Here is a 27,084-nt window from a genome sequence, read left to right as displayed (position 1 = left end):
TCCAATAAAGATTATCAATTGTTAAAAGTATTATTTTAAAATTATTATTATGGTTGATGGAGAATAGGATATTCCTATGGTTTCCAAAATAACACCACAATAATCACTTGTTTTTGTCGCTAAAGGAGAAGTATGTACAACTGAAGAATGGAGGGATCAGATTAGCATCACCCTAATCCAGTGAACAACTTTATCATAATTAAGGCTAAATCAACAAGATATTAGGTCTCCAGATATGCTTCACATCACGTACGGTTTATTTTAGAAACTACTTAACTTGATTCCATCAAAGCCTTTTGATTTAAATTTCAATTTACTGAAAATACAAGGTAAAGAGAAATAAGCTAAGTGACATCACCAAACAAATCCAGAAGGTGGAATAAACTGTAGGAAAACTGGTTCAGTTGTTTTTTTTTTTAATAAATCAGGGATGATGAAAAAAATATAGCTTGATTAAAAGAGACTTAAGGGGCATAATAATCAGAGGAAATGCAAATACTGGTTTAAACAAACTAGTAGTATGGTGCATTTTGAGAAACTTGGGTAAATTTAAACATGGATTGGTTATCAATAAGATGAACATTTATTGCTATGAAAAGACAATGATAATTAATGGGGGGAAATTAGGTTACAAAGCCACAGATATGGAATGATCTTTTAAAGAAGAATATATAGTCTTTGTGTATATGTGTATAAACAGAATATGTGGAAGAATGTGCAGATGTTCAATAGGGTTTTAGGAGTAGTGATATAGGTGGAGAGAATATGGTCCCATGATATTTAAACAAGATACATTTTTGGTTGTTTTTGTTTTCCAACTTTCTACAATGCACATATATAACTTTTATAATAACAAAAGGCTAATTTCAGTTAAAAATGTGATATTAGAAAGTCATGATTAATAAAGGGATAGGTAAATAAGATTGTTCCATTTTATACATTTTTATTTTTTCCTATTGCAATTAACAGGACATGACTAAATTATAGTACTCAGAATTTTGTGGGCTATTTTAACGATTCAACCTAATAACCAGATATGAGTATACTTCGGGCTTATGTTATTTTTTTCTTTCTGAGCATGTTGAGCTACCACTATGTCAATTATTGCTTCTTCACAATTTGATATTTATTTTGCTGTTCACTATACAACAAATATATTTTGTAGTTGCTATACAAAGTATATTCTTTGTTATGCTTTATTTTGGAATGCTTCATTAGATTACAGTGGATTAGGAATGAAAATTCCCAAGGGGATTTTTTTAAAAAAATACTAATATTCTTCCCAGGATATGCAAAATGTTTTTATTGAGAAAAATATTCAAAACATTAATAGATTTCGATTATCACCATAATCCTCTGAAATATTTCCTCATAGAAATGAAATCTTTAAGGAGGGAAAAATTTGTATCTCTAAAATCTAATTAATTATTTAATTAATTTTACCTTGGCTTTCCCCAGAAGTATTTCAAGAGAATTATTAGAATATATAAAACATGACAGACAATATATCATAAAATAAATATGGGAATAAAAAATTTAAAAGCTCAGGTTGAGAAAAAAGAACAACACACAATAAGCTTTAAAATGCTTAGAATAATACCCATATAACTAGTAAACATAATCTACAATTACTTTTGTTAAATGTCAGTTACAGTTAATAACATCCATGAAATAAAAGTGAATCAATTGCTCTTAATTCTAAGATTAGATTATGAATTCTCCTTAGATGCTAGAGAGATGTCGTATGAAGTCATGAACATCATTCTCAGCAATGTATATATCAGTTTCCATCATCTCGTTTTCACATTATTTTTAGCTTTTTAAATTGGAAACACTTCTTCTGGGAGCTTCAGACATTCACAACTAAATTTCCATTTTCCAAAGAACTAATTTTTAATTCAGTTGATAGTCTGTTAAGGTACTGTATGGCTATTAATGCTATTCATGTGAGTTTCAAGGAACCAGAAAACCTGAGGTTAAATTTTATAACTTTAAAAAAAAACTCTACAATTAAAAAAATTGAAATATGGTTATATTATGGATATGAACAAAATCCCATTAGCAATTATTCATTGATTTCTTTCAGTGTGTATATAATTCTATTTTTTCTAAAAAGCACATATTTTGTGAGGAAAATTGATTTTTTTCAGTAGAGAATTGTTGAGCCTTTATTGCTTTCAAGCAACAAATGTTTTTTACATTTTATCATATGTCAGCTATTTTGCTGGGTGCTGAGGATCCAGTGGTGAGAGGACACCTGAATTGGCGAATTCTAATATGGTACATTCTTGAGATACATTTGGATGCTCAATCAATACTAAGTGAACTCCCCGGTTTAGCTATTAACTGCTGTAGTTTAATATTTGAAAATATATAGGCAAACTTGGAGTAGTGATTTAAAAAATACACAGATCTTTAATGTGGTTAATGAGGAAGAAGGTCAGCACTGACTCTGGTATTAATTTAGCATTTGCTTTTGACATTTAGAATTTGGAGGGGGACCTTTTTATCTTTAACTCCCACCAGTGGCTGGTACATGAAGCTGTTATTTTCTTTTTCTATTTTAACAGTATCAGAGCAATGGTAAGTTTTGATATACTGGTTTGAATTTGGAAGAATCATCTTCTTCAAAGTTATCAAATAACTCACTCAGTTGAGAATACAAAAAGTGAGCCAAAAGCCAGGGAAAGAGCTAAGAGCTTGTCAATCCTTTCAAAGATTAGAATCTCTGACCTCTTTTGAAAGTTGTTTTCTATTCTTAAAGTGTCATTTAATTTTAATATCAACATGTCACTATCTCTAGCAGCAATATCACAACAAACAGTTTTATATCCCAGCAACCTTATCTTACAGTACAGGGAAAGTGTACGTGTGTATATATGTGAGAGAGAGAGGGTAAAATAATGTGAAAGAATATAAGAATAATTGAGAAGGAGAAGTGATAGGAGAATCAAACTTTTTGATTAAGCTAAGCAATTAATTTAGTTGAACAGGAAGTCTAGATAACTGTCCCTGGATTGGCCAGCTATTTTATTAACTTGAACATATTGATTGGTTAGTTAAACAACATATACACACAGACTGATATGTGTCACTTCACACCCTAGTGTCTACAGCATACATTTTGGCAGTCTGTGTCCGAGGGGCTGCGTATGACGGGGCCATGGAAACAGCTGTAGTTGAATAGGCTTTCCTCCTGGAATAAGGATAGTTCCTCTCAGGTCCAACATCTGTTTGGAAGAAATAAACATAGCGATATAAAAATAATTATGGCTCAGTAAACTTTTGGGTAAGAGTATATAAAATTACATTTTCCCCCAAAGAGGCAATAATATAAATATTATAAGAAGGAATCATCTAAGAACCTAGAAGAAACTCTAAGATTTTCAACTTGAAGTTATTTTTAGATTTAAAATTCAATCAAGTAATCTCCTTTTCTTTTCTTTCTTATGGGAAGAGGGATTTCCTTATTTTTTTTCGGTGACACTTTGAGAAACCCAATAGTAACACATTACAGTCTTTAACAACAAGTATGCATTTGACTTGGCTCTCTGTCTACTTCTCTGTTTAACTCTAGATATAAATTTAGTTGATTGGGTGAAGTGAGATATATAAGATTATGACACATCAAAATAACCATTATATATTTGAATGTTAGATACAATTGTACCTGTAGTATTTTTTTTTCTTTTCAACAAATATACCACTAACAGGATAGTAAGGTTCTAGTATTGCAAATCAGTTGTCCTTGAACAACTGAAATTTCTAATGGTAATAGGTAGGGATCAAGTTATCAACATTACTTTGAGCTGGTGAGATGTGTTTCCATTGGGTTGGGAAGAATGATACTGGAGGCAAGGAAGTGTGCTATTTTATTTTGTTCTTACCTTTGAAGATGTATAAGCAGCATGTGAGGACAGCACCAGCCAAGAAGCAACCCAGAGACCCAGCCATTCCAAGCCAGCAGGACCAACCAAATTTATATTGGATGCCAATAAATATATTGTGCAAAGCCAGAGAAGAACGTTCCACATAAACATCAACAGCATACCACACAGAGCCAATGATTCCCGGGGCACCTGAAGGAGATGAAAATTGCTAAAAATAATGCAGGCCTTTTAAAAATTTAAATCCAAGGAGATTTAAGAGTATTGTATTGTATTGTATTTAAGAGTATTCTATGGCTCCCCAGACCCATGACTGAAGTTATGTCAGCTACATAATCAGCACCCATATGGAAACTATGTTTTTAAAGTCCTTCATTTTAGTACTTTGAGGTTAAAAACAAATAACTAAAGCAGAAATTGAAAATTTATCTAACACTCCCACACCATATTAGGATAGACTAAGAAATTTTGTTCATTTTAAATAAAATTTAATCCTCACAGATTAGTCTTTCTGAAAATTGATTGTCTTGAAACGATGCCACTAGAGTCCTCTTGCTTTAAAGGTATACATTTCATGTCAGGGCTCAGAGGTAAGAAAAAAGAGTGGGGAGTTGTGAGACAAAAGGCTATATGAAAATGGTGTTTCTGAAATCTGTAACCCCCAAGAAACTCTCACCTTTTTTCTCTAATAAGTCTGTGTGTGATATCTTTTGAAGTCACAATTTAATTGCATTATTTTCCCAATTGTTTAATGCAAGAAGTTTAAGAAGAACCAGATCATGAACACATAGTAACCATTAAAATACAGGATGTAAATTACCACACCTTTTCCATAATACTGTAACCCATAGGTTTAGGATGAAAACTCATTTTTTGAAACTTAAAAACAGATCACGGTATATATACACATATATATATATATATGTGCATATATATACATATGCATATATATACACACACACACATATATATATACACACATATATGTGTGTGTGTGTGAAACGGAGCAGGACCCTATGGTCCTTTCTCCCCCATGTCCTCAGTCTGCCTTTTGTCTGTGGAAAAACTTTAGCCAAAGAATACGTTTAATCAGAGATGTGAGAAAATGCAGAAGAAAAGAAAAGCAGTCAGACAGGACAAAACAATGATAGTTTAGTCAGTAAGCAAAGTCAAGGACCTTTAGTTCCTTCTGAAGGGCTATGGATAGTACTCTGAGCCATATCCTTTGAGCTGTTTTGTAGATACTGAAACCCCTACCAGGTGGAAGAAGTTAACTACATGATGAGCAGACTGTAGCCATGACATAAGCTGCCACAATTCCGAGAACTGGCCTCAAAGAAATGGGAACAAACTGACCCTGGAACTGAAGATTAACTGTACTTAAAACAATCAAGAGGATGCTGGTCAGACCACCGATGACCGATTTCAAGATGGCTGTCAGAGCTGACTGTACTGTTTCTACATGTAGCCCCTTCCCTCCACCTATAAAAGCTCTTGCCCCCCGATTGTCGGGGGGGGGGGGCGGTGAGCCTTTGGACAGGTGTCTGCCCTCCCCACTGGTTGCCTGCATCCAAAATAAAGCAAACTTTCCTTTCCACCATCTTTACCTCTTAATTGGCTTTTGAGCGGCGAGCAACAAGACCCCACTTTTAGTTATGTGTATATATCTATGTGTGTGTATATATATATATGTGTGTGTGTATATATAAATATATACATGGTATACTAATTTCAGATGATGATTCCAAGGCTTTGACCATCTCTGGCAATTTAATTTAGTATCTCTTTAGCGGTTCCTGCAGGGATTTTCTTCAGTGACTTATTTTTCTTTAAATTTAATTCGTTTTGCTATTTTATAAAAAATGGAGTAGATTAGTGATGTCTCAAAAAGCATTCTAGAATAAAATTGCAAAATATTAAATGATGTTTAAATTTGTTACATGAACACGTTGTTACATACAAAAGCTTTTATGTTATCACTAGGCTGGATATGGGAATGAATATCTTTAAAAGGAAAAAAAAGTACTAAATTCTTGTGACTTTTTAGTACAACCTAAGGATTCTTAGGGCCTTGTGTGAAAATATCAGGGAGGCCCCACTCTTGACTATGTGATGGGTGAGACTTTCAGCTATGGGCTTACTCTGCCCACATTGGGATCTTTACAACAACAATTAGGAGTAGATATTATTGCTGAGGCTTCACCCTAATTTGCAGACCAAGTTAAGGAGACAGATTAACTGGCCTAAGGTCACACATTTTATATATGTATGTATATATATATATATATATGTATATATATATATAAGCATTTGCTAACTTTTTGCTGCTACCATAAAAGAAGATGGTTTTCTCTCTGGAGGGTGGACACATTGGATTTCAATCTTCCTACACTTTGATTTCTTTCACAGTGTACTTCCTCCCAACTTGTATTGTGATCCAAAAAAGACATGGTGATAAAGGAAGACTAAATTGAATTTGATGACACACCTCAGTAAAATATTGCTGTTTCACTAATAAACACCATATAAAGTGATTCTTGATTTATTGTTTATTACTCATGCTTGATTTATGTCTTCAGAACTCCATTTATCCACCAGCTTCTTAAGTAGAGATAATAGCATAATCTGTTTATTGTTACAGATATGATCATGTGAGTTGGCACATGAGAAAAGTCTAACACAGGACTTGGTACAATTTAGCTCATTGCCATGAAGAACTGGTAAGGGTGTGTACAGGCAAGAAGGTGGCGGTTGGAGGCTTATTTTAGGATTTAACTTCAGGAATAATCACAAAATTTTTTTTTAATTTAAAGCTTTATATAACTTTTTAAATAGTTAAAAAATAGTTCAAGGACATCAATAAACCCTGCCCAGGGATATTAACAAAAGATTAATTATCTGATTCCAAAACTAAGGAAAGCAGGGTTGGTGGATGTGCTCCTTATTCCTTCAATCTAGAAAAACAAGTCAAATATTATCCTAAAATGAACTACTTCAGAACAGCACCCGTCTTCATCCCAAGACCTTAGTTGAGTATCTTTATCCCCATCACTAGTCCAGACCAATACCTGCTATAAGTAATGTGGTTCCAGCAACAAAGCAGATGCGGACTTTGATGTATGGCTCATCAGGGAGCAATTTCACACAGTCAAGACCAAGGAGCAGGGTAATAAATCCAAATCCAGCTAAAATATCTGCAGTAATCATCAGTGCCCGAGTTACCACCAGCTTCACTAGAAGATCAGAGCATGTGGTTTCAGCATAATCAGAGGAAGGAGACATGTTAATACACAGAGGTATACCAAATAACAGACAACCACGTACATTAACACATGCCCACTGAATAAAATCAGACTTTAAATATGCATGAACTTGAAAATAAATACCCTTAATTTTTCATAAAATGCAAAAATAGTATGAGACTATCAACAGTATTATTTGGTTAAGGACTGCTTATTATAGTCTTGTTGGCCATCTAGTAAAATGCCTGCCATAAGGTGGGGACTAAATAACTATTTGCTTTTTGCCTCCTGTTTTGGAATGAGTCTCATTCACAAGTATTAGCTTAATGCTGAATTGAAAGTAGAGTATCTCTTCTTCTGAAGACAACCAATAAATACTCAATAAATAAATAATCACTACATTTGTTTGAAGTGTTATTGAAAAAAATGTAACAAATTGGTTAAAATAGGGGAGCAGAATAACATACTTCAAGACATCTCATGCCAGTTCAGGTAGGAGCCATCAGCAGATCTTTAGAAGGAGAAGGAGCTTCCGTTATTAAACAGAAGACTATTTATTTTCTTTTATTCCTTCAGGTTGTGACCCTTCTCGGCCAACACCCTGCATTAATCCTTCAACCTTGCATTGTCAACGTAGCATATTTTAAAGCTATTGCCAATGAGAATATGTGGTAGAAAGTCCAGGAAAGAGAAGATCAGGTAAATAGAAGTAGAATAGTAGCAGTCACCTGCAATGGGAGCACCATCAACTGTAAAAGCCTCCTCACCTGTGAGTCCCAGTGACACTAAATTAAAACTAGAATAATGTTGTCACAAACAGAGGGTTAATTATCTGAAGTCAGAACTATTGTTACTTTAGCTGGCTACTGGAGAGGAGTAATAAAATTTATTCCTTTGATGGTATCATAATTATGTTTTATTTTCATAGTGATCTGGAGTTTACTTGTATTGAAATAATTTTTCCCCAATGATGAGACAACTTTAGGGGCTATTTAGTTATAGATGGCTTGCAAAAATGTGGCCAATTTTCCTCATTTCAAATATAAAATATTTTTATAATCCATCTAAGAGAGGAAATCAATGCATAAAATCAGTTTCTACCTTATTAATAGGTGAATATTTAAGATCTCAAAATGTGACATTATTTTTTAAAATTTAGGCTCAAATTTCAAATTTAGGCCAAATCTAAGGTTCTTTTTTTTTTTTTTTTCCAAATTAAGGAAAGAGAAAAATATGTAACTCATTAGGTGATATCAGTTTTTATATTTTCGCAGATCTCCTTGATCCTCAAATGTTATATATAAGTGGGCTTCCCATTCAGCACCCCAAACCAAGTGGTCCCACATTTTGGAGTGCCTCCCTTGAAATTTTCTAAGTCCTCTTTTGGAACCTGGGATCAACAGGGCCAGGGTTGCTATCTGGATGGGGTGCCCTGAAATCATTGTGGGCCCTGGTCTTCCCCTCTCTGACCCTTGCTCCCATACAAAGTGTGTCTCAGATGGTCTGTGGAACTACAGTACTCAGGCCTATGGTGTCATCCAGGGGCCACATGGCTAGCCCAGTTCCAAGAGGGCAGCTCTGCAAGAGATTGCTAATGCTGGCCAGCCAGGAATTTCCTTTTGGAGATTATCTGAGATTTGGCTGCCAGAATAACGTTAAATACCCTGATCTGGGGGACGGAGAAGGGTTAAAATTAACAGTATCAACAGGAACCCTAAAAAAGGCATCTGGGTCTAAATACTCTAAGTATACAAGGTAATGAGAAAGGTGATCTAATTGTGATTGTATAAAAGATACCAAAGACTAAAAATAAAATCCTACTCTCTTACAGGTAACATCCTAACTTAGAGGGTACAGTTGTATTATTTTCTTAGAACACATTTTCATCTCTCTTGCCTTTAAGCATATGATAGAATTTTTTAAAGAAAATTAATGGATTTTTAGTATATTATTTGAAAGTAATAGGTAAAAATATATCAAAAGACAAATGTGAGATAGTATAGGCAAAAGATAAAGGACCATTTTAAAATATAAACAGTGATTTTCTCTGTGTAGTAGGCTTATGAATAATTTTATTTTCTTCTTACATAAATGTACATAACAAATATTTAAAAGTTAGAAATATTTCATCTTTCTATTTTCTTCTCAACTCTAACCATAGCACTGCATTTCTGGAAGAGCCTAAGGTCCACATGAACATGAATGCCCATTCCTATTGACCAAACCGTGCCTCTTTGTAGATAGAACTAGGTTAGTGCAAGAAGGGAAAAAAGAGGAAAACATAAAAGGCCTTTTTCTAAAAAATGAAATAAAAGCTTTATGAATTAAAAAATGTTTCAGGCACTCAAATTCTAAATGGCAGAGAAAGATATTTGTAGAGCACAGCTCCTTTTAAGTGCTTTTCCCTGGACCGAAATAGCTGTTCAGGGGAAAAGTCACATTCTAAGGGTTTACTTTTCATTTATCTTGAGAAAAGAAGTTGTGATATTGTACCACCACCCATCATTTGATTTGAAAGAGACTAAAACCAATTTGCTTTAATAACAGCACCAGTATTTCTTGGCACGATTGGATGTTCTAATAAGTAAATAAATAAACAAACAAACACACAAATAAATAAATAAATGGTATGGAGAAGAGTTGAGAGAATCAGTAATAAGGTTTTTCAATCTATGAAATCTTTTATTCATAGAAACATGGGCCTTGTTAACACCTAATTATAATTTAAAGCTAAAGGTAGGGAAGGTGAAGGAGATGGCTTTATTATTTCTGCTAAGAATGTGTCACATATTTTAATGTTTTTCACTCCCTGATCCCACAGTCTGGTATCTCTTTGCCTATCTGTCTCCCTATCTGTTTTTCTGTCTCTGTCTCTGCCCCTATATATCCACTGTCTCTCTTTCTTAACAAGTCATCCATTGAAATACTGTAAACTTTCTATCTGACCTAAGTCATAGCTAAAAGACGTCTCCAAAATGCTTTTCATCTAACCAGTCAATTCTAATCATAAAATCACTGCACCCTGAAGATTTCATTTCAATTTAAAAATTGTTTACTCTAAGCCTGCTGTGTATAAGACACTATACCAGACCTTTTGTGGGAGAGCAGAACTGAGTAAGATAATATTTTTACCCTAAAGGAATTTATAAATACATGGTAAAAGATAAAATATGCTAAAAATGTTCCAATTCACATTTTAGAAATAAACTAAATTTCTAATTGAAACACTTAAAACTGGACAGAACCTTAATATAGAATAGTAAAAAACAAAAACACATAATGGAAACCTGAGTTCAATTTCCTTTGGTCTTCCCTCCCTGACAAGGGTGATGTCTAAGGCATACGTACAGGAGTGTTCAGCAAATATAGAATCGTACTCATCACAGGTGCGAATCCCATCAAAAGCATTTGTGACACACTCCCACCAGAGGCCTCGGCATTTTGTGCTCACCTAGATGTTGGAGAAGACACCGTGTGAAACAATTCAGGCAGACACACTTCAATTCACCTTGATCAAAGGAAGAACTTGGCTGTTGTGAGTTTGATAGCAAAGTACAGTGGTTACAAGCATGATCGGAATTTCATTTACAACAAACACAATGCATTTTAGAGTATTTTCCCTTAAGCACTAACAATTCAAGGCTTTCACCACCAGGAAGTAAAATCACTTCCTGATTTGGGGGTGGGGGGCAGGAAGAAGTCATGCCTAAGATGGATAAAATCAGAATTAAACATATGCAAATGCCTATGGCTGGTTCTATCATCAAGTCAGTTTAATAGGGCGACAATTCATTTCACTACCATATGCTGACATTTACTTATCCAAAAAAAAAAAAAATCAATATAACAATAGGTGATAACTGTTGCCATCTTGAGTCTATTAGGAATGTACATTAATTTTTCTTCATCAGGAACAATGAGTCCCATGAAGAAACATGTTATTATATATGAGGTCCATAAATTTAAAATAATGGTCAAAGAAAGTTATACATAAAGACGAGCATAAATGAAATATAAAGACCATACTACTTCTTCCTTGCTCCACTGATGGACTACCAATGTTTAAACTATGAGATGGATGTAAACAAACTGAACATTAATTTCATACAACCTTGCAGTCGTAAATCACTTAGAAATGCTGTACAGATGATTCTAAGTATCCACTTAGAGCTAAAAGGTACAAGTGTCCTGAGCCTTCTCAGACTTTACCTATAAGCTGTAAGTCAAAATAGATTTTCTAGAATTGGAAACATGCCAACAGAAAATGTTTTCAAGTATTCTTGACAGAGCTCATACATATGGAACAGAAGTAATATGCCTGCTTATTCTGATTTGATTACAGATTCACATTACCTTGGCAATCAGGAAATAGTTTAGTAAGATTTAACCACAAATTATCTTGGAAAATGAAAGCTTAAAGTTTTCCTTAAAGTAAGAATAAATAACAGAGCAGAGTGGGAAGAGAAATGCAAAGACAGGGAGATTATAACTGGTGCAGAGAAGAAAGGAAAGAACATGAAACATTTTGATTTGCAAAAGAAAAATATATCAGAGAATATTTGCTCTATGAAACTCTTTAACCCATGTTCTGCTTTGAAGTTGTGTTGTGCACCAAATAAAACTCTACTGCTGGCTACTCCATCACAATTTTGAATGTTGTACTTCTATTTTCACTTGTAAAAATGTAAAATGCTTATAAGTGGTAATAATTAATAATTCTATACTGAATCTATACTCTGAAGCAGTTACTGTTTAAGTGTATTATCACCTCACTTATTAATTAAAGGATCCTGTGATCTATCATTATTACTGTCCATTTTACAAACAAGGAAAATGAGGCACAGGAAAGTTAAGTGATAACCCCAGAAAGTGTAGTTAAATGGAGGAGATAGGATTCAAACACAGCAGTCTGTGTGTACGCTCTTAAGCATTGCAGTATACTTAAAACCTATTTTTTTTAATTCCAATTTTACTTCAGGTGAAAGTACTCCAGAATTGGAAACTGGAAGATAGTTTTGGGTGAAGTAGTAAGCCCTAACTTTAATCTCATCCTATGGCCATTATTCTATGAAACCCCACTTTGGCTTTCTCTTCCTAAGATTAGATCTAGTAGTGATGTTTTAGAATGTTGGAATATTATCTGACCTGAGGCACCACAGAGACCAAAATATTAATAAAGAAAAGCCATCTTGTGAAACCTAATATATCAATTTCTAAAGAAGGATGTGAATATCTAAACTTACACGCACATGAAATTTAAGCTATAACTGAAAAAACACAGACTTTAAATTGACACTCTTATTAGCTGTGTTGCATCCTTGGCAAGGCCTTACCTTTTTTGAGCCTCAATCTCCTTATCTTTATAAAGGAGCTAATGCTAGGGTGACTATAAGAATTAAAAATTACAAACACACACAACATAAATGATTTGCTCAATAAATGATAATACTAGTAAAGTACTTAAACAGCATAGTAACCTGAGTAGTGACTAAGTTCAGCATTACTAACTAACTATATGAAAGTGGAGAAAGGTAGATGTAATGGGTAGAATGGCAGCCCCCCAAAAGATGTATTCATGTTCTAATCCCCAGAACCTGCGAATGTGACCTTATTTGGAAAAAGAGACTTTGCATATGTAGTTAAATTAAGGGTTTTGAGATAAGAAGATCCTCTTGGATTACCAGGGTGGGCCCTAAATCTAATGACGTGTCCTTATAAGAAGAGACACACAGAGGAGAGACAGACAGAAGAGAAGGAAGCAATGTGCCCACAGATTCAGACACTGGAGTGATGTGGGCTCACGTCAAGGAATGCCTATGTCACCAGAAGCTGGAAGAGGCAAGTAATGCATTCTCCTCTAGAGCCTTCAGAGGCGGTGTAGCCCTGCCAAAACTTTGATTTCAAAATTCTGGCCTTCAGAACTGTAAGAGAGAAATGTCTCTTGTGTTAAGCCACCAAATTGTGGCAATGTGTTATGGAAGCCCTAGGAAATGGATAGTAGAGACGATTTGTACTGAACTATTACACCACAACAGAAGACAAGCATTCTCGTAGCCTATTACCCTTCAGTCTCTCAATTAACAGGAACACACTGGATCCAGTTCATTCCAATTTGAGCTAGGTTATATGGACCTGAAGTCACTATTCTATAATCAGAGAGTGACTGTCCCCAATTTCCTGCTGTCTAACTCAGCCACTAAGACAAACAAATAAAACCTACTATAGTCATTCTCATTATATGTGAGGTTATTTAGAAAATGAGCTGAGCTATATATGTGAGGATATTTAGACTAAAAAGAGTATTTTTTTCTTGCCAAAATAAACCAGTAGTGGTGTCATTTTCAAGGCTATTGATCATTTACCTGCAATGACCATATTTAGAAAAGCAATGAGCTCATTAAAGGAAACAAGGAATCCAATTTCATTAGGTATTAATGCTTAGGGGCACAATATTAGATTGCTTGGTATTCACACTCAGTTAAGGTACGTGAGAATAGTGGCTGTAATTAACTAAACTTCTGTGTTAATATAGCACTTACTGGAGACACCCTTAAAGGTGCCTTTGTGCACAAAATACAAGGTTAAAAGACTGTTCATTATTTATCACATTTAGGAAAGCCCTCCTTGCCTATAATTTAGAATCTTCACTTATCCTCCTGTTGTACAATGGCTTATTAAGAACTCTCTAAAACAAGCAAATCTACATTCTTTAAAGTTTTAAGACAAGGTTTTTACAAAGCAGACTCATGCTTAAAATATTACGGTTAACCTTACTTAACGGGTAAAAACAATGTTAACTAATAATTTTATCTCACAGCGTTGTCCAAAATAGACGATTACAAATTTAAGCTTTGTACTCTTAACATGTGATTCATATATTAACAAATAACATATAAAATAATACTCAGGGAATTTTTATATCATTTCAATAAGTATCTGTTGGTCCTGAAGTGGGAAGAAGTCAGTTTATCCAAGGTGTGGCAATAAAGGTGCAAGTCACAAACATGAGGCCAACCTAAATTTCTTAATATTAATTACAGGCCGACAGTGAAACATAGAGAGTTTACAGAAGAGTACAGATTTCTGGCTTCCCTTGGAAACTTGGTCAGTCTGGCCACCTGGACTCCCTGTCTCCACAGAGCAGCAATTAGCCGGAGCTGAGTGGATCTTCAAATTTCTACCTCTCATTTAAATCTCACCTCAAAGATATCCCTCCTTCCATGAGATTCTCCCAGTCTCTCCAGCTGGAGTTAATCTCTTCTTGGATCCCACAGTAACTAGTCCATATTTCTATAACATGTATAATATTGCATTATCTTTTTATGTGCATTTATGTGCATCTGTCTCCCAAGTCTGCCTTTCACACTATGTTCACTGAATGTCTGTCATGTGTCAGTCAACCGGCCAAGTGCTGGGGATACAGCAATGACCAAGATAGGCATGGCACCTTGCTTCAAGGAGCGTACAAACCCTCCTTCTCAGTATATAATAGATGCTCAATAGATGTTTACTGAAGGAAAATATTTGTCAATTTTTCTAATTCATACACATTAACTCTCATTTCTCATTTGGCATAGAAAATAGTTACTGATACACTGTACACACAATTGATGCTTAATATGTCCTTTTGACTTGACTGAACAGACTAGAACGTCTAAATCCAGGAGTTAAAGAAATATTATTGAGACCAGAGAGTTTATGCTGATTTGGTGTCAGCCTGGACCCTATCTACTCAACTGGCTCTGGAAAGCGTTTACCACAATACTAAGGATGAGCAAGCAGGATACCACATAGAAAAATAGTTTCAGAAAAGTTTCAGAAAGAGGGACTGATGGTCCCTCTTCCTAGTTGAGTTTATAATGGCATAAATTAATTCCTTAATCCTGGGATTTCTTATTCTAACCTCCTTAACAGTTTCCAATTAAGTTTTCTCTATCCTAACCTTTGCCAATTTCCCTTTTCTTATTTCTCTGAAAATATTTACAAGTAGCAACACACAATTTTGCCTGCATTGTTTTATCTTCTGCAGTTTTGAGTGTGCCTGTCATGCCTCCATATATTTTATATATCTTTTGAGAAGAGAGAAACTTAAAAATACTTTAATTAATTGACATTGTCTCCTCCTGTTACATAGGAGAAATTTATGTATATATCTATTGGGTTGGCCAAAAAGTGTCTTCGGTTTTTAAGTAAAAATAAAAACCACATTTTTCATTTTCACCAAGAACTTTATTGAACAATGTATTCACCGTTTTGTTCCACTACTTTCTGCCATTTTTCAGGCAACTTCATAATTCGATCTTCCCCAAACTTTTTATCTTTCTGAGCAAAGAACTGTTCCAAGTGCCTTTTACAGTCTTCCAGGGAATTGAAATTTTTTTCATTAACAGAATTTTGTAAAGGCCAAAATAAATGGAAATCCAAAGGTGCAATGTCTGGTGAATACGGTGGATGAATGAGAACTTCCCAGCCGAGCTGTAACAGTTTTTGCCTGGTCATCAAACAAACATGTGGTCTTGCGTTATCCTGATGGAAGATGATGCGTTTTCTGTTGACGAATTCCGGATGCTTTTCATCGAGTGCTGCTTTCATTTGGTCTAATTCGGAGCAGTACTTGTTGGAATTAATCGTTTGGTTTTCCAGAAGGAGCTCATAATAGAGGACTCCCTTCCAATCCCACCATATACACAACATCACCTTCTTTGGATAAAGACCGGTCTTTGGTGAGGTTGGTGGTGGTTCATTTCGCTTGCCCCACCATCTCTTCTGTTCCACATTATCGTACAGTATCCACTTTTCATCTCCCGTCACAATTTGTTTTAAAAACGGAATGTTTGGGGCTTCCCTGGTGGCACAGTGGTTAAGAATCCACCTGCCAATGCAGGAGACACGGGTTCGAGCCCTGGTCGGGGAAGATCCCACATGCCGTGGAGCAACTAAGCCCACGCGCCACAACTACTGAGCCTATGCTCTAGAGCCCGCGAACCACAACTACTGAAGCCCACACGCCTAGAGCCCACGCTCCGCAACAAGAGAAGCCACCACAATGAGAAGCCTGCACACCACAACAAAGAGTAGCCCCTGCTCTCTGCAACTAGAGAAAGCCCGCGTGCAACAGCAAAGTCCCAATGCAGCCAAAAATAAATAAATTAATTAAAAAAAAAAACAACGGAATGTTTTCATTATGTTTAAGTAGAGAATCGCATGCGGAAATATGGTCAAGAAGGTTTTTTTCACTTAACTTATGTGGAACCCAAACATCAAAGCGATTCACATAACCAAGCTGGTGCAAATGATTTTCAGTGTTTGATTTGGATATTTTGAGTATGTCGGCTATCTCCCATGTGGTACAACGTTGATTGTTCTCAATTAATGTCTCGATTTGTTTGCTATCAACTTTAATTGCTTTACCCAACCATGGAGCATCGTCCAGAGAGAAATCTCCAGCATGAAACTTGGCGAACAACTTTTGACACCTTCAGTCACAGCACCTTCTCCATATGCTGCACAAATCTTTTCTTGCGTTTAGGTTGCATTTTTACCTTTCTTGAAATAATAGAGCATAATATGCTGAAAACGTTGCTTTTTTTCTTCCGTCTTCAATATTAAAATGGCTACACAAAAATTCACCAACTTTGATCTTTTTTAAATGCATGCTGATATGACAGCTGTCACATACAATCTAACAAAATTGTTTTGAATGAATTTAAAAGACAACTAAGTGCTACTAGAGCCATCTTATGGGAAAAAACGAACCAACCGTTTGGCCAACCCAATATATATAGTAATTATACACAGCAGGCTTAGTAAATGTTTTTTCTTGGTTGACCACAATTAAACAAGATTTTTCTTTGTCACTATGCATTATGTTATAAATGCATATGCATTGGGATTTATGTGTAAATGTAATATATATAGGAAGAATAATCATTAGCCAAAAGAAAAATGGGATAAGTCATGAAGATATATTCTTTTAAAAACCACCTTGCATATGCATAAAATAGAGATTTATAGTTTTCACATCACTTTACCATCCCTGTGCTAGTGTACTTTAATGTTGAAGATGTAACTTATTTGTTTCCAGTACTTAATTGAATATATTTATTGGGGTGCGAAAGTTTTAATAATACTATAGTAAATAATGTTTTACTCCTAAAACATGAAACATTTTCACTTTGAACAAAAAGACATTTGAATTTTCTCATACTAGAGTTCTGAACTTTTAATTTTTACATTTTCTTTTCTTTTTCTTACTATCCCAGGGCCTAAAAGAACTCAAGACAAGTATTTATAAGGATGAGAAAGCAAGATTAAAATAAATATAATAGATGTCACCTTTCTTTTTTACTCCATTTATGTACCATGAGTTTATTTGCTAAAATATATTTGGTTTAACTCTTCTTGCTTAGCTGTGGAGCACTGGCTAAAGGTATAAATGGCAAGAATGGGATAATGAAAACCTAGTAGGTATTAATATAATGTTTGTGGCCTTTATGGTCATATTACCTAATTTACATATATGGACTATATAAATATTTCAATTTTAATATTTATTATTTAATTTAAGTCATACATTTAATCATTTTAGGATGTTTTCCTTATGAAAGTATGGAATCACAACTTTGCAAAGATTACTGGCCAGTGTCAGAGATCACAATTTACGTTGAGTGAATTATTACAAAATATTAATTTCCTTTTCTCTCACTCCTTTTCTTCATTTCTTGCCCTCTTTGAAGCACCATGAAGAAAAGCTATATTTTCTAGGTAGGAATACACTCTTCACCAACTTTATTATACATCTCAGGGGATTGGCTCCTTTTTCCTATCTGATTAAAAAGAGGGGCCAAATCCATAACCTGGAAAAATTTAAACTGCAGCAAGATGAAAGATCTTCCCTAAGAAAAAGCGATGGTCTTTCTACAGAGATACTTCTTATTTAGTGTTCAACGTGAGATTTCCAAATATCACTTCACATTGTATTTCACTCATTTATTCATTCTTTTAGTAAGTATGTCAAGTATCATAATAGGTACCCATTCACTTCATATTAACAAGTGCATCCTGAGTTCCCATTATGTGGAAGGGGGTGCTAAGAGCTGTAGGAGACCATGAGGTGAATTAAAGAATATTTCTAGGCTCAAATGTCTGCTAAAGGAGTTTAAAATCAGTTGGAAAGCAAAGCAAGTGTATAGATAATCAGAGTACATGCTAGCTCTAATAATTTCAATATTTATGTATGAAAGAATTGTAGCATCATTAATGAAAATAGAAATCCCAGGGGAGAACCTGGTAATGAAGACAAAATAAATCCAAATGTGGATTACCTTTCATTTGAGGTCATAAAATTTTAATCATAACAGTGCTTGGTACATGACAAATTCTCAGTAAATAATTAACAAAAGTTGAACTGAAAAATGAAATAAACTTGTGAAAACATTTTTTTCTTTCTGATAATTGAGAGACCAGTAACTTTGTGAAGAAGCTACTTTTCTATTTTACTGTGGATAATGAAGAATTACACATTTTATGATGTAATTAGCATATTTATGTTATTAATTCATAATTTATTTTCTTTTAAAATGTATTTAATATATAACTTATGCTATTTTGTCTCTATTCTCTGCCTTATTCCCCTGGTTAGACAAAAAGGGAACAGTCATAAGTGTAAAAATGGAAAAATCAACAGCTCAGAGAAGTAAACAAAATTTGTCCAAGAGAATCAATAGAGAAAACAGGAACAAAACTTAAATCTCATATTTCTCCCTTCAGTGAACATTGTACAAAATGTCATCTCCTCCTCCAGAACAAAAACAAAACAATAAACTGCAAATAGACGATAATATATCTAACATTTATTGACTGGTTTGTATTTGACTGGTACTGCGGTAAACTAGATACACAGGCTCATTTAACCCTCACAAGACACTTACCATGTGCATATTGTTACTCTCCCTTTATAGGAGAGGAAATGCAGTTTTACACAACTTAAACATCTGTCTGAATTCACACATCTACTGCCTGGCAGGGTGGGATTTAATCTCAGGTCCCTGTAACATCAAGTTCAACCTGTAAACATCCACACTGAAAAGCATTCCCTTCCTGGCCTCCTCAAGGTGCTGTACAACAATCTAAGAAAGAAAAAAATAGTGCCATGGTCCAGGGATATTGCTGCTTAATGACTTCTGTATAGAGACTAATTTTCCTCCATTTAAGCTCTAGGTGAGTGGCTCCAACCTTCCTCCAATTACCCCGAAACAGTAAAGTAGATTTCAAATTTTACTTCTCCTTCTCCATCAGCCTTCTTTCCCCACATGCAATCAATTATTAATCCCATCAATTTGAGTCCTTTAGTTTCCCATATTATGCCTTTTTATGCCTTTTTAAAAATGTTTTATTGAATTATAGTTGATTTACAATGTTGTGTTAGTTTCAGATGTACAGCAAAGTGAATCAGTTATACATATACATATATCTACTCTTTTCAGATTGTTTTCCCATATAGGCTGTTACAGAGTATTGAGTAGAGTTCCCTGTGCTATACAGTAGGTTCCTATTAGTTGTCTATTTCATATATAGTAGTGTGTATATGTCAATCCCAGTCTCCCAGTTTATCCCTCCCTGCTTATCCCCCGGTAACCATAAGTTTGTTTTCTACATCTGTGACTCTACTTCTGTTTTGTAAACAAGTTCATTTGTACCCTTTTTATGCTTGCTGCCACACTAGTTCAGACCATCAATGTTTTCCTCCTGTTTTATGGGAAAAGCTGCCTAGTTGATCTCCCTATAATTCATTTTACCCTTTCCAATCATTCCCCACATTAGTCAGAATGATTGCTCTTTCTAAAACACACATATATATTTGCTTACAGTGAACCACCCTTGTCTATGGTATAAGATCTATATTTTACATGAACACAAGCTCTCAATGATCCAGCCCCTATATTCTCCTCCCTATGTTGAAAACTTTTTCCAATATGTCCAAAGTGATAAACATACAGCACTCTCATACCTAGATCTCTGCCTATATTATGTCCTGTGCGTGCAATACTCTCTACTTTTTCTGCCCCCTTCACTTGTTCTTCAAACTTAGTGTAGATATTTCTTCTGGGTAACCTTCACTGATTATACACGATTTAGTGAGCTGGCCACTCAGAGTTATCTGTAATCATAGCACTGGTCATATCATACTGTCTATCAGTTTACCTGTCTGTCTCCCCCAATATGCTGGGAGAAACCTAAGGAAGATCCAAGTTTCTTCCTCCTTCATAACCTATACCCACCACAATACCAAGTAGACAGTAGGTATCAAAGAGCATTTGTGGAATGAAAGATTATAGAAAGAAAAGAAAAAAAAGGGGAGCACAAAAGAGAGAGATAAAGAGAAAAAGGAGAAAGGTGGGGGGAGAAAAAGAAGAATAAAAGAGAAGTAGGGGATAAAATTTTTTTTAAAAGAGAGGGAAAGGGAAAAGGGGAGAAGGAAGGGAGAAGAGGAAGAAGAAGAAAGAGGAAAGAGGCAGGGAGGAAAGAAGAAAGGAAGGGGAAAAAAAGTAAGGAAAGAAGTAAAGTGGGGAATAGGAAGAAAGAGCATATAAAGTTAACAGAAAAATGAAGACTATTCACACTAGATTTCCTAGTGGAAATTTCTAGGGAGGCTCTAGATGCCATCAGTCCTCCAGCGGCTGGCCATCTCTCTAGAAGACATAGTCATGTCTCTAGAAATAGTCATAGTCAAGGAGTTCTGATGTTAAAGAATGGAGGACTAAAAAGGACCTTAAAACAACTGAGTTCAACTTCATTTTATAATTGAGGAAACTGAGCCGAAGACACGAGCTGAGACTGCTCAATAGAAGACAGTTAAGATGCGAACACAGGCTGGAATAATTTCAAAACCCAAGTTCTCTTCACACATCAGTCTTCCCCAAGACACACATGAATCAAGAATGACAGGGGCAGCATGGTAGCTCAGGACCCCTGGTCCCTGACTTGGGGCTGTGCACAATTCCGTGTACTATTTCTTTTTCCTAATGTTTTTACTTCACTCAAAGAACTTTCCTCTTCAAGACAGGTATAAATGAGGCCCAATACTATTTTGTAGTATTTTGAGTAATCTCTAGTAAGGCAAAAGGATATCTGAGCTCTATCTGCTTCTTACTCCCTGTTACTCACCTTTAGCCTGTAGTTTTGTTATTTGTCCTCTCTCTTGGAAGACCTCTGCTGCCATTTCTACCTTTTGAAATCCTTGGCATCTTTTTTGACACTTTGTTCAAATGTCTTTTCCTCCTTGAGGCCTGTCTCAATGTCCCTGACAGGAAATAATAGCTCTCTCTTCTTTCCTCCAGTGACACTTTGTTCATTTCTTTCTCAAATATGAATTGGCCTACACCCTTTATTAGAGTTTCATGTGCATCTTTGTTCCTCCCTAAACGTGCACTCATGAAAGGCAGGAATGGCTCTTGCTTTAGCTTTGACTCCCCTTGGAGGATTAGCACGGCACCTTTGAAATGACATACATTTCATGTTTGTTATGTTGAACTGAACTACAGAATCCATTTTCCAACACTGATGCCTACATCACTGTCAAAGATTAACAAAGCGAAAAATTCATTATATTCCTTTTTGTTTAAATTTTCTATGGGTATGCTTTTTTTTTAAAGCCCTTTTATTTTGTCAATTTTTGTCCAGTAGTTGTTTAAAGTGAGCTGTCAATATGGACCAATGACGATATATACACAAGGAAGGAAGCAAAGAGACAGAACAGTAAAATTGAGTCAGTGAGTATCAGAACCTTGACATTTATGGATAATATTATGACTTTATCTGCCAACTGAAGGAGTAATTGTTATGAGAGATCCATGTCCCTTTAAAAATACTGGCAAATAAAGAGACTGTTGGAGAGAAGGGGGCCTCATTTGTTAAAGGGTTCTTCTTTTTATTTTTAATTTTAGAATATTATTTATTTTTTATACAGCAGGTTCTTATTAGTTATCTATTTTATATATATTGGTGTATATATGTCAATCCCAATCTCCCAATTCATACCACCCTCCCTTGCCCCCTTGGTGTCCATACGTTTGTTCTCTACATCTGTGTCTCTATTTCTGCCCTGCAAACCGGTTCATCTGTACCATTTTTCTAGGTTCCACATATATGCGTTAATATTCAATATTTGTTTTCCTCTTTCTGACTTACTTCACTCTATATGACAGTCTCTAGATCCATCCACGTCTCTACAAATGACTAAAGGGTTCTTCTTTTAATGGGGAGGCTTCTTGGGGAAGATTTATTGCAATACATCTCAAGTATGGGAAATATGAAAGAAGTTAAGAACTACTAACTATAGTCCGAGGTTAGCAAGGATTTACTCAAGTTGAATAAACTAGACTACTCATTCCACTCATTTTACCTAGAAGTGTTCTTGGCAAAGAACAGATGGCAGATTGGTTGTATGTACTGAGATGAAAGCAAGAAGGCACTTTAAATACCAGAACTCCCAATCTGCCTCAGCAAGGTCTGACCCTTTCTAAACTTTCATTTCTTATCAAGTGAAGTTAGCAGTTCCATCAGCTTAAGGAGAAAGATTTTCAAATTGTTTTGGAAAATATTTTAAGAATGCTTTTAGATGAGATTTTGCATGTTTTTAAAAACATAATTTTAAGTGAGCTCAAGTCCAACATATTTCTGTATTCATCACCTACTACTGGCAGCCCATATTCTAGCAAGCTAATGGCAGCAGAACATTTCTATCTGCACTTTTCTGAGTACTGTTCAAAGGACAGTTTGGGTTTGTTTTTTTTCATTCACCACTTATGTGCATGGCCAGATAATGCATCACTGGACTAACATATAGCAGACATCCTTTATAGTATTTCAGTTCTATCACAATTTTCAGAAAAATAATTTTCTAGTGCTAAAGAAGTACTAAAAACTCTCTTGGTTTTGAAATACCATGTAAGAGTCAGAGGAAATTTAAAAGCAAGAAAAAAATAAAACACAAAAATAATACACAGAAAAATAAAAGATTATTACTTTCCATTCGAAACTCCAACTTGGGAGTTTAATAAATAAAATTAGAAGAAAAAATATAAAAACTTGCCCTCAGGTATCTTTCTTAAACTTCATAAAGGTATAGCATTTGCTAGAGTAAATTGTTCCATTCAGGATGCACATAGGAGAACATAGTGAGTTGCTGTATATTCTCAGTGAGTTCCTGATATATTCTTTCTTTCTCTCACCTACACTTTTTGAAACCTTACAAATGAATAGTTGCTGAGTCGGAAGAATTGATTTTTACTTAGTTTTACCTCTCTCAGATTCCTATAACCACAGAAAATAATTCTAAATTTGAAAATTACTTCTTTCAGAGTTTCTCCAGTGAGAAAAATAAAATTTTCAAATATGAACCACTCACTCATCTTGTACATGAACAGTAGGTTCCCAAGAGCAACTCATTTTTAAAAGAGGGTTTCTTAAACCCATATCTGTCTCCTGTACTTTGGGACACACTGGAAAAACTTGGTTTCCCACAGAATGTTTTCTCCTACTTGGAAACTCCTTACAATGACATTTCTCCATTGCACAGTAATTGGGTAGGTTTTATATGGCTTGAATTTGATCACTTGATCAACATTTAGATGATCACTCCTTAAGAAAGTCTATCATACTACTTTTAATGTTGTCTTCAAGATTAACAAATTTCTGTTTGTGAGAAAGGATGTTAATGGAATGTTATTCAATTTGGTATATGCAGCAATGGAAGAGGTGAATTTCTGGAAAGCTTATATAATTACGCTTGTGTAAATTTACCTTTATGAAAAAAGGGCTTATTCAGTTACCTCATCTGTAAAATGGGATAACAGCAATACCTACCACATAGATGAGCTGTTAGGATTAAATAAGCTAATAATGTAAAGACTCAGTAAATAGTAAGTAAGAAGCAAGTCCAACCATGTTGGCTATTATTACTATCTTAGTCCTAGTGAATGTAATGGGCCAGTGGGGCTTAGAGAAAAATTGGACAGGCTCGGGTCAGTAAAAGAAGCTGCTGACTTCTTACCTCCAGGGAGTCATCTGCATTCACCGTCCAACAGTCTGTCCAGGTGGCCACAACCAAGAACCCAGTAGAGAAAAATGAAAAGAAGCAGGCGACATACTGAAAAAGATCCCTCATCTTAACGAACAGCCTGTCTGCAAGGGACACATGGGCAGCTGTCAGCCCTGGACCCATGCAGGTAGCTGGAATGCCGTCAGTCTTCTGTGCTTCTGGTACCTGGGGATGTTGAAAATGCTGGTCTTTTCCTTTTCCTTACTCCCCACTGCAGGAGTCTTAAGCTGCGGTAAGAGTAATACGAACAGGCTGTAACCCACAGAGGGGTCCTGGAGGTCATTATCTGAAGCAACGAGCCTCCAATCAGAAGCCAGGTCAGTGAAAGGACTGAGAATGTTTTGGGTGGGGGAGAAAAGGAGCCCCGGTAATGTTTTCTGCCCAGACCTTGGGCTAATGTGAGATGATGGTCACCAGAGGCACGTGCCAGCGTCAAGATGGAGAGAAGGAAGAAGGGTCACACCCCATGCTGACGCCTGTAAACTGATCTTTCTCAGGCCCTCCAGAGAAAGTGAGCTATTCTCCTCCTCCCCTCAGTAAGGGGGCTATATGGTTGACTGAGTGCTTTTATTATTAGGACTATTTTAATATTCGCTGACTACCTTAGACAGACAGGCCACTGGTGAAACTATGCTAACAAGGGCTTGCTCAAGGGAGTTTGCATTCCAAAGTGCTGGGCAGAACAGCTCATAAAGGGTTTCCAAGCACCTGGGCCCCAGGTAGAGCCATGGCTCCTAACCTTTCGACATCATTCAGTGGGAAAGAGTGTGCATTTTAACCCAAAGAGCTCTGGGTATAAATCCTTGCTCTGAAGCTTACAGGCTGAAGGCACTTGGGCTGTGGTTTCTGTAAAATGGGGATATTAATACAAACAGACATCATGAAATGTTTGGGAAAATTAAACGATACTGTGTCTGTAAATCACTTGGAACAGTGTCTGACAAAAGTAGCTAAATGGTAAATATTAACATGGCCAAGAATTCCCTATATGATTACTTTTCCCCCATGAACCAATGTTTGAAAATATGCTTGAAAAAGAAACTGTTTATTCTAGAATAAAAGGATTTTTTTAAGTCTGTGATATAGCAGGGGCAACTAGAGTTTTACCTACACCAGAATCGATAGCCTTATTGAGTATAAATATTCCATAACCAGTAGAATTTAAAAAAATACTTAAAACAGCATACACACCCTCATTTAATCATTATCAGATAGACCTCTCTACACTAAAATACAGATTTTTAAGTGATAATAAAAAATATTTTACATGGTTCTTAATGCAAGAGAGGGAATGAGAAAGGCAGGGGGAGAGAGAGAGATTGAGAGAGAAAGAGAAAGAGGAACAAGGGAAAAGGATTAGAAATAGGTCATTACTCTGGGAAGAATCATCTACTAAGAAAGTTATTTTAGTGACAGCTCAGGAAGGGATTACTTTTTGCCACTTAATAATGATTCAGTCATAATATTTAGGGTAAAAGACTAAAATCAGTATTGATAAAACATCCTTCAAGTCTATATTAAAATAATAAACTTTTGTGACTAAAATTTGTTGTTTTCTAATTTTAATTGATTTGTGTTCAAAAGTATAAACTGTAAATATAAATGTAAAATCATTTGTAAAACCATATGTGGAATATGTCTATTTACTGCCATAAATAAAGTATATATGTTATCAGTAATTATCATTAGTTTGTGAGCGGCATTACAATTGCTTTTAATTTTATTTATTCTATTTGACTTATTTCACTTAACAATTGGGGAAAACAACACTTATTTTTTAAAGTACTCATTCAAAGAATGAATTACCTATGGTGTAAGGCAGCTACAACGCACACATGCCGCTTTGGTGAGTCAAAGCGAATCTGTCCCTGTGCCCTAAAATCTAAAATGCTCATGCTCTGTTGATCTGGGAGGGAAACCAATTCCAAAAGCACATGCCCATTACAGGAAAAGTCCTGGACTTGGCTGCTAGCTTGCCACCCGGGGACCTTCCACAATGTACTTTTCCTGCTAAGAGTGCACCCCAGGGCAATGGTTCTTAAACTTGAGTGCACAATGGAATCTCCAAAGCCACTTGTTATAAATGCAGACTTGGGAGGTCCACCCTCAGAGATCTGGATTCGGGAAATTGGGAACGGAAGTCAAGAGTTCACATTTTGTAAATGTCGTGTATAAAATTCTGATTCTGAACCAGAGGACCATGCTTTGAGAGACTAAGAAGAAGAGAAGAAAAATCAGCATTAAAACCAGCATATTACTTTACAGACTCATATACTATAGCTCACAGACAAAGCTGCGGGAGGGGGACACCAGAATTACATCTTTGGTACCAAAGTCTTCTCTAATTAGTACCATAACAGGTCCCAAATCCAAATATCAGGACTTAATGAAGAAGGTGAAGTAAAGGAAAAAAACACTGAGCACCATGCATGCACTATGCATGCAAACACACACCAGTACACATATATCTCTGGAAATCAGAGATTCCTTCACAGGAAATATATAGGCTGTTCCTTAATTTATTTCATTCCCCAAATTGTATTGGACGTCTTATGTGGTTAAGGATTGGGAGACTATTCATGTGACTATAGAGCTGTTCCTGAATCAAAGTATAACACTTTTAGAGAATAACGTAAGACAAGCATGCTTAAGGGTCCATTTCTGTGGGTGAGGCCATAATATGATAGGAGATCCAAGAAAGGAGAGACATGCAGACTAACCGATGAGTAAGAAGGACTCCGTGGGTGGAGTGTGAGTGCACTTCAAAGGAGGAGACAAATGTGTTGGGAGCTGTGAGCACAGAGGTGCACATGCAGAATAAACCATTCACGAGTCTAGAAAACAAACTTATGGT

At 35.5% G+C, this 27,084-nt stretch overlaps 1 protein-coding gene across 1 annotated transcript; it reads right to left on the bottom strand.

The window, feature by feature from the left end:
- CLDN16 (claudin 16) lies at positions 1-24,602 on the bottom strand. The gene is made up of 6 exons (XM_007195212.2): positions 24,396-24,602; positions 24,183-24,313; positions 10,478-10,580; positions 6,956-7,120; positions 3,888-4,079; positions 1-3,230 (listed from the first exon to the last, which is right to left on the bottom strand). The coding sequence occupies exons 1-6, from the start codon at positions 24,511-24,513 to the stop codon at positions 3,097-3,099; spliced, it is 843 nt and encodes a 280-aa protein (XP_007195274.1). The 5' UTR covers positions 24,514-24,602; the 3' UTR covers positions 1-3,096.
- Between the last annotated feature and the right edge of the window lie 2,482 nt (positions 24,603-27,084).

Source organism: Balaenoptera acutorostrata, chromosome 4 (assembly GCF_949987535.1).
Source record: "Balaenoptera acutorostrata chromosome 4, mBalAcu1.1, whole genome shotgun sequence".
NCBI lineage: Eukaryota > Metazoa > Chordata > Mammalia > Artiodactyla > Balaenopteridae > Balaenoptera > Balaenoptera acutorostrata.
The sequence above is the reverse complement of the archived record's forward strand: the minus strand, read 5'-3'. Positions and strand labels throughout refer to the sequence as shown.

Coding starts and splice junctions, on each gene's coding strand:
- CLDN16 (XM_007195212.2), bottom strand. CDS start 24,513: ATGACCTCCAGGACCCCTCTGTGGGTTACAGCCTGTTCGTATTACTCT. Junction 7,121..10,477: donor TATATTTGCTGAACACTCCT/GTACGTATGCCT, acceptor CTGATCTTCTAG/TGAAGCTGGTGGTAACTCGG. Junction 3,231..3,887: donor CTGCTTATACATCTTCAAAG/GTAAGAACAAAA, acceptor TCTTCCAAACAG/ATGTTGGACCTGAGAGGAAC.